Source organism: Lepisosteus oculatus, chromosome 7 (genome assembly GCF_040954835.1).
Source record: "Lepisosteus oculatus isolate fLepOcu1 chromosome 7, fLepOcu1.hap2, whole genome shotgun sequence".
Lineage (NCBI taxonomy): Eukaryota > Metazoa > Chordata > Actinopteri > Semionotiformes > Lepisosteidae > Lepisosteus > Lepisosteus oculatus.
Window position 1 is genome coordinate 212,991 of NC_090702.1, and position 11,707 is coordinate 224,697.

At 49.6% G+C, this 11,707-nt stretch overlaps 1 protein-coding gene across 1 annotated transcript; it reads right to left on the reverse strand.

Annotated features, from left to right (window-relative positions):
* Window positions 1–1,229: 1,229 nt before the first annotated feature.
* On the reverse strand, window positions 1,230–10,425 carry LOC102698088 (fibrinogen-binding protein). Its single transcript, XM_069191990.1, has 6 exons — window positions 9,033–10,425; window positions 5,033–5,127; window positions 3,771–3,839; window positions 2,818–2,869; window positions 2,527–2,563; window positions 1,230–1,596 (listed from the first exon to the last, which is right to left on the reverse strand). The coding sequence occupies exons 1-6, from the start codon at window positions 9,979–9,981 to the stop codon at window positions 1,560–1,562; spliced, it is 1,239 nt and encodes a 412-aa protein (XP_069048091.1). The 5' UTR covers window positions 9,982–10,425; the 3' UTR covers window positions 1,230–1,559.
* Between the last annotated feature and the right edge of the window lie 1,282 nt (window positions 10,426–11,707).

The window sequence follows — 11,707 nt, forward strand, 5'->3', positions numbered from 1 at the left end:
GCCTGCAGCCTGACGACAGAAGAGCTGCTCGGGTGTGAACGGCGTCTGACGGGCCGTGCTGAGCCGGGAGAACAGGCAGCGCTCTGTGTAACCTGACCCCGCGCTCTTCCACGGTGTGTGCGTGTCACAGCAGGCAGGCAACATGCAGAATCATGTTCTCTACCTGCAGATCATCGCTGGGTCTCCGCGGTCCGAAAAGAAATATTGTTCTTTTCGATACAGCTATTATGGTTTTATTGCCTTTTCTGCTTTGTCTGCTCTGTTTCACCCTGGACCCGCTGGTGTGAAAACTTCCACAAAACGTGTTCCGTCTCATCTCGCCGAGGTCCGTCGCTCCCGCCGCCCACAGACTCGCCCTGATTGCGACACCGGCAGGCGAGGAGCGCAGCCAGTGAAACCCCAGCTGAGCTCCCCAGAGCAGCGCACAAATACCATCTCTTTGCTACAGATGGACTAAATCAAGTCAGGACTACCTGATTGTCCCTCTGTCTCAGTAACACAGCTGCCTTTGCTGCAGCGGCGAAGGGGACGCCGTGTGAGCGACAGCGAGGAGAAATTCCCCTGAACACGTGTGACGTGACGTTGGTAGCTGAAGGTTTACAATGTTACTTTTCTACAGCAGCCCCCAGTGTCTCCCGTGGGTGAGCTGACAGGGGTCGTAGGGTACTCAGTTGCTCCTTCACAGCACTTACCTGACCCTGCAGAGAGCCCCCCTCCCCAGAGGGGTTCTGACAACTAGACAGTGGTGCATTAATCAGTGTCGCGTGGGGGAGGCTCGTCTCCCTGCGTGCAGAGACACCCCCGCTCGCCCCTGCTTGGCCAGGGCTGTGGATGTCAGTACAGAGGTGTGTCTGTGTGTGCACGCCGGCCAGGAGCTGCAGCTTGAGGTCAAACCGCCGCTCACCGCGGCCGTCCGGGGAGCCGGCCCAGCTGCACGCCGGGGTCTCTCTGCCTCGTGAGAAGCTCTGAATTATTTACCCTGTGCTGAGGGATTCCTGGAACAGGGCAAGTTGCAGTCAGAGTAAAAAAAAAACGCGGCTGTTCACGTGTGGGGCTGCCCCGCCGAGCGGAGGTGTGGCGGGTATTTACTTCCTCAGCAGCTCCTGGAAGCCGGTTCCCAGGAGTCAGGCCAGCACCACACGTCACCACAGGGGGGCAGCAGAGACTCGCGGCCGCACAGGCTTAATCCCAGTACAACCATCTAACCATGGAGCTCTAGTGCTCGTCGGTGAACTCATAGTCGTATTTTTATTTTCTTATTGAGATCTGTAGAAACAGTTCCTCCTGTCTTTCCTTCAGTGGAATATGTCTTCCGTGTGACACGGAGAGTGTCTATTTTCCGTGGGACCTCATGAAGCAGCAGCTCTTCTATAGGGGATTCGGCCTGGATTTCATGTGAACGAGTTCTGCTTTCCCTTCCCTTCTCATTCATGACTCATTCATTCAGGAATAAGATCTTGTTTCTCTCTTTTATTTCTTTCACTCCGATTGACCCCCTCCCCCCCACCTGCCCCAAACACCCCTCCTGCAGTGCCTCCTCCGGCCACACAGTGGCAGTCTCAGTTTCCAGGCTCATCAAAGACATTCGCTACCGTCCTGCAAGAGAGGAGCGGGCCGTCAGCAGGGGAAGGGAGCTCGTTGAGAAGAATTACAAAGGTCACAAGGTTCGGATTTTTCTCGTGTTTTAACTCATAAAGACCCTAAAGAGATTCACACACAGGAGGAGACCCAGTTCATGCCGCACTGAAGAGCAGCCCCACCTGGGAGACACACAGTGATCATTCTGCACCAGTAACCCAGCCTGGGAGACACACAGTGATCATTCTGCACCAGTGACCCCACCTGGGAGACACACAGTGATCATTCTGCACCAGTAACCCAGCCTGGGAGACACACAGTGATCATTCTGCACCAGTAACCCAGCCTGGGAGACACACAGTGATCATTCTGCACCAGTAACCCAGCCTGGGAGACACACAGTGATCATTCTGCACCAGTAGTCTGACCTGGGAGACACACAGTGATCATTCTAAACCAGTGACCCCAGCCTGGGAGACACACAGGGATCATTCTGCACCAGTGACCCCACCTGGGAGACACACAGTGATCATTCTGCACCATTGGCCCCACCTGGGAGACACACAGTGATCATTCTGCACCAGTGACCCCACCTGAGAGACTTCACCCAAGCTGGTCAGGCACAGTCACACACGGAAGACTGTGTGGCAACAGATATCCTTAATCATTACATCTGACATTCCAAACCAGCTTTTCCAGGCATTCAGGTTCCTCCTGTGAGTTTGGTGAGAGCTTTCTCAGAAGTATCAGCGCTTTTCCTGTGCTTCTTCATGAAAACAGAGATCTGAATGCTGACACATAACTCACTGCCTGCCTTGTCCTGTTTACTACAATATACTGTGATTTCATCATGCTTTACTACACCTTAATGTGATTTTAAAACAATTTCAAAAATCATAGTAAACTTGCATAAGAAAAGTATTAGAGAGGAAAAAGGCAAAAGCTTACTGATAGAGGGTCCCAGTGAGCTCATCGACGTATCCACCTGGGGAGACAGAGAGCACAGGACAGGTCAGACCAGAGCAGCCGATGTTGGAGTCAGTGATTATGTCCCACCCACCACCCCAAAGAGCAGCTCTGTGTTTGATAGAGGCCTCCCAACTCATTCTCAGAGAATTCCTAGAATTCAGAGGCTTTCTGACAACTCTTCAGACACACAGACCCTGAGTGCCCAGCTCTGGTTTCCCAGAATACCCTGTATCCCTGGAAACCAGGACTGCACTCTGCCTGTTGACTCACCTGGCTTGCAGACAGTGTCACATACTGGACAGACATTGCAGAAATTACACACCTGGGAAAGAGAGGCAGAGTGAGACGGGGGGGAGGGTTTAATAAATACGCTCATGACTTCTTGTTCTAAATAGTTGGTTATAATACTAATAATCGGAATACAGATACTCCTACCATAAGATTCTACGAAGAATCAGTGTCTCCAAATATAAATGAGTTGATAAGCTTTTTACTGTTGGTGAGAGTACCAGGATATATAAATAAGGGACATCAAAATGATTCTGCATAATTATTATCATGTATTATTTTGCTTTTACTAAGGTTTCACTCCACTTTTGCTGTGTTTTTACCATGACTGTGGTATCTTGGGGATTTACAATACTGTGTTTTACCTTAATTTTGAATTCACTGTGATTCTTTGATTATACTTCAGTTTTACCCTGATCTCATTGGGTTTTACTGCACTGTACTGTGCTTTCACCCTGATCTCACTGGACTGTACTGCAATGTGCTGTGTTTTTCATCCTGATCTCACTGGGCTCTCCTGCGCTGTGCTGTTTTTTCACCCTGATCTCACTGGGCTCTCCTGCGCTGTGCTGTTTTTTCACCCTGATCTCACTGGGCTCTCCTGCGCTGTGCTGTATCTTCACCCTGATCTCACTGGGCTCTACTGCGCTGTGCTGTATCTTCACCCTGATCTCACTGGGCTCTACTGCGCTGTGCTGTTTTTTCACCCTGATCTCACTGGGCTCTCCTGCGCTGTGCTGTATCTTCACCCTGATCTCACTGGGCTCTACTGCGCTGTGCTGTTTTTTCACCCTGATCTCACTGGGCTCTCCTGCGCTGTGCTGTTTTTTCACCCTGATCTCACTGGGCTCTCCTGCGCTGTGCTGTGCTTCTCTCTGGTGAAGCTGAGGTGAGCTGGTGGCTGTCAGCGGTGAGGGAGGGGAGAGCAGACTCACATGGCAGTGCTCACAGTGCTCCGACTTGTCCCCCTCGGCACACGGGCACTTGTCACAATCATCGCAGTGCTGGGAGAGAGGTGGAGAGACACAGGGAGGAGTCAAAAAGAACATGGTGTGGGTCTGTGTTTGGGGAGACAGAGATCTGGGGGTGTGGGTCTGTGTTTGGGGAGACAGAGATCTAGGGGTGTGGGTCTGTGTTTGGGGAGACAGAGATCTAGGGGTGTGGGTCTGTGTTTGGGGAGACAGAGATCTGGGGGTGTGGGTCTGTGTTTGGGGAGACAGAGATTGGGGGGTGTGGGTCTGTGTTTGGGGAGACAGAGATCTGGGGGTGTGGGTCTGTGTTTGGGGAGACAGAGATCTGGGGGTGTGGATTTGAGTTTGGGAGACAGAGATCGGGGGGTGTGGGTCTGTGTTTGGGGAGACAGAGATCTGGGGGTGTGGATTTGAGTTTGGGAGACAGAGATCTAGGGGTGTAGGTCTGTGTTTGGGGAGACAGAGATCTGGGGGTGTGTGTCTGTGTTTGGGTAGACAGAGATCTAGGGGTGTGGGTCTGCGTTTGGGGAGACAGAGATCTGGGGGTGTGGGCCTGCGTTTGGGGAGACAGAGATCTGGGGGTGTGTGTCTGTGTTTGGGGAGACAGAGATCTAGGGGTGTGGGTCTGTGTTTGGGGAGACAGAGATCTGGGGGTGTGGGTCTGTGTTTGGGGAGACAGAGATCTGGGGGTGTGTGACTGTGTTTGGGGAGACAGAGATCTGGGGGTGTGGGTCTGTGTTTGGGGAGACAGAGATCTAGGGGTGTGGGTCTGTGTTTGGGGAGACAGAGATCGGGGGGTGTGGGCCTGTGTTTGGGGAGACAGAGATCTAGGGGTGTGGGACTGTGTTTGGGGAGACAGAGATCGGGGGGTGTGGGCCTGTGTTTGGGGAGACAGAGATCGGGGGGTGTGGGTCTGTGTTTGGGGAGACAGAGATCTAGGGGTGTGGATTTGAGTTTGGGAGACAGAGATCGGGGGGTGTGGGTCTGTGTTTGGGGAGACAGAGATCTAGGGGTGTGGATTTGAGTTTGGGAGACAGAGATCGGGGGGTGTGGGTCTGTGTTTGGGGAGACAGAGATCTAGGGGTGTGGGTTTGAGTTTGGGAGACAGAGATCTAGGGGTGTAGGTCTGTTTTTGGGGAGACAGAGATCTGGGGGTGTGGAGGCTCATAGGTTTGGGTTTTGAGTTTTCTGGGATGAGTATGGAGGCCTGGAGGAGTGACTCTTACCTCACAGAAAGAGCAGTAACTGCAGAGTGAACCTTCCTGGTATTCTTCCTCCTCTTCGTCTTCGTCTTCGTCATCGTCATCGTCGTCATCATCATCTACAAAAAGGGGTCACAATCAGCCGCAGCCTAGTGAAGTCCTTGCTTTATCACAGAACAGACAATGCTAATGTAGTTTTAAACAAACCAGAGAGCATGAATTAAGTCATGATTTCTTTATCATCACAGCATGGGAACCTGAAAAAGCCTGTTGTCTTTTACAGGAACGAACGGAATAGGAGAAGTGAATTGCACTCATTACACAAAGAGTGGTAGGGGTCAGGAACAAGCTATAGATTGTGTAAATAATGACGTCATTCAGGAAATAACTGCATGAGGTCCTGAGATCAACTCACTAGAAGCAACCAAAGGAGCTTGAGGAGCACACAAGGTACAGTTTCAATGTGAAGACGGGTTCGGGCTAGATCCGAGTTGGACTGGACAAAACATTCTCTACACGGGCTGGTCAGAACCCCTCTCTTCATGAGTCAGACTGGACAGGACCCCTCTCTTCACAAGCTGGTCAGAACCTCTCTCTTCACGAGACGGACTGGACAGAACCCCTCTCTTCACGGGCTGGTCAGAACCCTCTCTTCACGAGTCGGACTGGACAGAACCCCTCTCTTCACGGGCTGGCCCGGACTGCTCTGCATGTTCCTGTGGTTGGGAATCGGTCTCCTGGTCCCATGTTTTAAAGACACTACAGTACCAGAGTTCTTCAAAATAGCTGTTGTTTTCAGACCCAAGGGAGTCCTGCAGAATGTGTGTAGTTGTGCAGTGTGTTGAACTGTTGAACTGTGAACAGTTATCCTGTGGGACAGGGGATGATCAACTCAATACACATCTGCATGCTTTTTGCATGGTCTACCATGTTTTTTTTTTCTTTTCTCACTACTACAGTACATGTTTAGTGTCCCACAACATGTATTGTTCCTGTTGTTATTATTTATTATGTTTGTAATGTACTGTCTACGTCCTGTGGTGTCTGTCCCAAGAGATCAGAATTAAGAATCCCAATATACGTGTACATACGGCAAGAAACTCCTCTACTCTCTAGTCTCTCACTGATCACCCTGTGGAACAGGAGGTGTGTCACTGAGTCCTCTGACAGATACAGACGGGGCACTGAGACGGTACAGATCCAGTCTGGCCCGATGGCACAGAGGTGAGACAGATGTGCTTCTCTCTCACTTGACTGGACTGTGCAAAGTGATCGGAAGCTGAATCAGATTCATAAAGGAAAAAGAATAATAACTAATGGAAGTGTACCAGGATCGATGGCTTTTAACAAAATAATCCACTTTCACAGGTGAGAGAGGAGGTAACTGGTCCACTTGAGGAAGAGGACAGCTGAGAAGAAGCAGCCCGTACAAGGTCTCTCATTCAGCTGGACTGCTGGGGACCTCTCAGACTCACGGCAAACATCCTGAAGATCCTAAGACAGAACCGACTCAGCTATCTGAGTGATCTGAGAGACTGAAGTCCTGGATAGTCAGGGGACTCGTGGGGAAGCAGGACCTGCACAAATAAAGAGCTGGCAGTTCTGCAGTCCTGCAGTTCACCCCGGGACAATCATCAGTCTCTAACGAGCTATAATGGCCATTTCAAAAAGTCACACGGTGTGACCTCATGTTTCCTGAGCTGAATCAGCACTTGCATCAGGTGGTGGGATCTGGCTTTGTGCAAGACTTGTGTTCTATACCGGATATAAACACTTTTGGCTTGGGTTGGTTACTATCTGATTTTTTAAGTTACATTAAAATAATTCATTAAAGACAATTTATTTTAGAAGACAGGTCAGATGACAGGTTGAGTGTGACTCAAGTAAGGTAATGAGTTTGAGCTGTCGTGGGAGAAAAGAACAAGACATGGGCCTCATGCAGGAGACTGCAGAAAGGGTTAATAACACATTTATTAATAACATCATGGTTGTTATATGACTGGTATTACTGGCAGGTAGGTCACACACGGGCACTGAACAGCACTGAAATTGGTAAAGTAATACTGCTGAACCCCCGCTAGAGGGAGGCAGTTAACAGCTTTGTCATTTTTTTTTAATATCAGGTATTGAAAAAGCAGGTCTGTCTGATCACACATTGCAGGTGTGAGTTTGTGAGTTTCAGGTGAAATTCGTGAAGAGGTAGTACAATTTATTTCCATAAACAATGTCAATTTAATGCACTATGTACAGAAATAAGGAAAAACATTAGATCAGGTGCAACAGAGACAATGCAGAACTTTCACCCCTTCTTATATTTTGGGTTTGTGGGGCATTTTGAGGCATTAAAGTTGATTTTCCTTTGTATATTCAGTTACTGTCTCTATTGCTTGTATCATCTTCTAAGTTGTCCTCTTTAACCTACTTCACACCACCAAATGTCAGCTGTGCCCTGGCTCCATAACTCCTCAGAGAGATAAATTCAGACACGGTGCCCACAGAACCAATAAAACCACAGGCACTGTGACAGGAACTGCACACAGATCAGCTACATCACACCTGCACAGACCACAGTGTAATAACATCACTGTTCCAGCTTCCCAGAAGAAATCGAGATTATAGTTTCACTTTATTCAAATTAAAGAATGTTCTCTAAGGCCAAAAGGGAACAGTTTTGTGGTTTATAAGCTGAATCTCTATAGGTAAAGGCAGCTGTACTTTGAAAGTACTGATCAGGCTAGCTCTGGACAGAGTGCTGATCCATTCCAGGGTTCACTGCTTGACCCTAGAAACCTACAACACGCAAGGGCATTACTACAATGTGAAATACTACTTCAGCCACAAGCATACGAGCAAGCTTGTGGTCTCCAGACCCTACTGCTGGGTTCTGTACGACAGAAAACAGCTGACAGAACACGGAGTGGATCAGACCGCTGTACAAGGGGAATCACACTGACAGCCCACAGTGTTTCAGGCCCATTTCAGAGTGATGAAACCTGGCAGCCTGAAAACTCCCAACAGGGGTTTCTATTCCGGTCCGGTCTGAGCCATTCCTGTCCCCGAGGGGCACCCAGGGGTGGTAAAGGGCTGAGGGACGAGCAGGGAAGCAGATTGAGGACGGACAGGGAGAGGGGAGTCTGCTTTGAGCAAGACGCTGTGCCGACACAGAGCAGGGAAAGTAAAATTCGGGTGGCAGGAGTGAGAGAGGAGATCTGGGAGAGAACTGACAGCCCTCAGCCCACTGAGCCTAGTGGAGAAACTGGTAATGAACAGAGGCAGAGGGTCTGAACTGGTCTTGTGCAGAACAAATATATTCATCATACAAGCAGCCAAAAGAAAAAAGAAATAAGTCATGCTAATCCAAAACCAAATGACATTAAGCAAAGAGATATGTTTAATTTAAAAAATCCATTTCCATCCTGTACAACACACAGCTCAATTGACCTGTTGTTTTAACATTCCTTTTCCTATTTGTGTTTTATTTCTTTTCCAAATAAATAAAGAGAGTTAATCCTCAAAATGAAGAGGGACACAGCCGACTCCTGTCGGAGAAATGTTCCACCAACATCCTCTTATACAGTTAGAAACATGAACATGCAGCCTTCTCTATGTCTCTTAGAAAAAGAGAAATACTTTTGAAGAGAGATTTGATCTGCCAATTCTAAAAGATAACAAGATTCTTATGTTTGTGTTTTGTTTGCAAAGTCCCAGTTCATCCCAGCTGTCACCAGTTCATCCCAGTAGAAAAAGTCTGATCCAGAGTGAAAAGACACCTTTGTAATCCAGATCTGCTCACCTCTCCCGTCTGGGCCAGAGAAAATGGCCCCTTTGTTGTGCCGAGCGTCGAGCATTTCTTGAGCTGAAGGGAGAGAGCTGGAGGGAGCGGGGGACTCAGAGACACCTGAGCTGGGTGTGTGGGTCCAGAGACAGCCAACAGGGGCATAAGGGGCTCAAGGGGTTTCAGTCACAAACAACACAAAGTGATCCCTAGTTCAGCCTTAACCTGAGTTTAAGAACAGTTAGTTACCTTCTTCATCGTCATCATCATCATCATCATCATCATGGTGGTGGTCCTCTTTACTGTCATCATCGTCGTCATCGTCATCATCGTCGTCCTCGTCATCATCGTCCTCATCATCATTGTCGTCGTCTTCATCATCATCGTCATCATCATGTTTGCCATCATCATCGTCGTCGTCGTCATCATCGTCGTCGTCATCTTCATGTTTGGCATCATCGTCGTCGTCATCATCATCATCGTCGTCATCATCGTCGTCATCATCATCATCGTCGTCATCATCGTCGTCGTCTTCATGTTTGGCATCATCGTCATCATCATCATCATCGTCGTCATCGTCATCTTTGTCATCATCATCGTCGTCATCATCGTCATCATCATCTTTGTCATCATCATCATCGTCGTCATCGTCATCATCATCTTTGTCATCATCATCGTCATCGTCGTCATCGTCGTCATCGTCGTCGTCATCATCATCTTTGTCATCATCATCGTCATCTTTGTCATCATCATCGTCATCGTCATCATCATCATCGTCGTCATCATCATCTTTGTCATCATCATCGTCATCTTTGTCATCATCATCGTCATCGTCATCATCATCGTCGTCGTCGTCATCATCATCTTTGTCATCATCATCGTCGTCGTCGTCGTCGTCATCGTCGTCGTCGTCATCGTCGTCGTCGTCATCGTCGTCATCGTCATCGTCATCGTCATCGTCATCGTCATCATCATCGTCGTCATCGTCATCGTCTTTGTCGTCGTCGTCATCGTCGTCGTCGTTCTCTTTACTGTCGTCATCATGGTCGTCATCGTCGTCGTCTACGTGATGCTCATCGCCGTTGCTTTCATTGTCTTCACCCTGCCGTTGTGCTTTCACTCCTGGACCCGTGGGTGTGTGGACGGAGCACAACAGAGCCAGCAGCAGCCCCAGCAGCCAAGTCTTGTAGGAGGCCATTGCTGGGAGATGAAAAGAGAGGAAGAGAGAGAAAATGGTCCCACCTCCACAGGCTCACAGCCAGCAAACCTCCCAGAGCTCTCCCAGGATAAAGACAAGAGTCACCGTGAGGAGCTTCAGAGCCACAGGCCACCACACGTCCAGAAAGGGGATGGTCTGGAGGAGGGGCAAGGAAAAGGGGAACTCAGAAATCCACGATACGTTCTCCCACAGTCACTTCCCAAATATTCCAACTCCGGAAAAAGCCCACTCTTGTGCCTCCTGCACTAATTTCTTGGTGAGAAAAAACAGACACAAAGTCGATATTCCAGCATCCGAGGAGCCTCCCGTCAGGAGAGCTTCCTGAGTGACTCGAGCGTCGCTGTGTTTCCCAATCGGGCCAACGGCTGGGAGCCTCGACCGTCTCGCAGGGGGACTGGAGCAGGACTGGGGGAGCTGCGCGCTGGCGGGGCAGCCGAGGGCAGGCGCTGCCTGATTGACGGCCACACATGGAGATTCCCCAGAGCGGCCGGCCAATGGCCGCTGGGCACGGGGAGAGAAGGCGCTTTATTTTCATTTCTCCCGACTCATCAAAAGCTCGGGTTCAGCCATGGGGTGGGGAGTGGCTGCAGGGGGGGTGCTGAAGACCATATTTGAGCGTGGAGAGAGGCAGGACGGGGGGTTTTAATAGCAGGCTGTGTCACTGCAGTGCTGGCTGGCTTATTTAAAGCCTGTGTGAAAACACTGCTGGACAAGCCCAGCGTAATATGACCTTCAGCAGCAGCTTTGTGCCATCCGTCTTCCTTCCTCAGTCCCTGTCTTTCTGCGTCTCCGTGTCCCTGAGCCCCTTCCCTCTCCTCTTCCCTCCCACGCCCGCCCAGGGAACAGGCGTCGTCTTGTTCTCACAACACTGCAGCGTGGAGAAGGCTTGGTGAAAGAGCAGGACGCGGCAGGAGTCCGCAGGGAAATCACAATGAAACAGCCACGGGAATCAGAGTGAACGGGATCATTAACTGTGAACGCAAATTACGGTTTAGTAAAATACAGTAAGATCAGAGCACAAACACAACAAAGTGATTAGACCTCTCAGTTAGGTCTCAGTAATTAGGTCTCACTATGCTCTATGAGAAGCCTCTGACACAATAGTGGCAATCTCTAAGATTAATCAGAGCCAAGGACCTTCCCCAGCCTGGGGTATGCTCCTCAGGGTCTCCCTAGTGCACCTGGGTCGGGTCTCAAGCGGTCAAGTCACCCAGGGTAAAAGCTCAGTACAGTAAAGCCCAGTGAGATCAGGGTAAAAGCACAGTACAGTGCAGCACGGCCTGGTGACATCAGGGTAAAGGTACAGTACAGTGCAGCACAGCCTGGTGAGATCAGGGTAAAAGCACAGTACAGTGTAGCACAGCCTGGTGACATCAGGGTAAAGGTACAGCACAGTGCAGTAAAGCCCAGTGAGATAAGGGTAAAAGCAGTGCTTATTATAGTAAAGCCAAGGGTAAAATCAATGAATCTCAGTGAATTCACATCAAAGCACAAATCATTATTGAAAATCCCAAAGAGGTCATCAGCATGATTCTGTGTCTCTCAATCAGGAGTGCTGCTCAGCTGGGAGTGTGGAATAAGCTGTCCAGCCATGTGGCTGAACCTGATATCCTGGCTTCATTCAGAAAACAGCTGGATAACATCCTGGGATCAATTAACTGCTGACAGACCCACCTAATGGCCTAATGACAGAGTGTCGATCAGC

What these genes read in the sequence shown, in the direction of transcription:
- LOC102698088 (XM_069191990.1), bottom strand. Translation starts at nt 9,981, where the DNA reads ATGGCCTCCTACAAGACTTGGCTGCTGGGGCTGCTGCTGGCTCTGTTG. An exon ending in TGATGATGACGATGAAGAAG is followed by an intron (nt 5,128 to 9,032) that starts GTAACTAACTGT and finishes CCCTTTTTGTAG; the next exon opens with ATGATGATGACGACGATGAC. An exon ending in TGACACTGTCTGCAAGCCAG is followed by an intron (nt 2,564 to 2,817) that starts GTGAGTCAACAG and finishes CTGTCTCCCCAG; the next exon opens with GTGGATACGTCGATGAGCTC.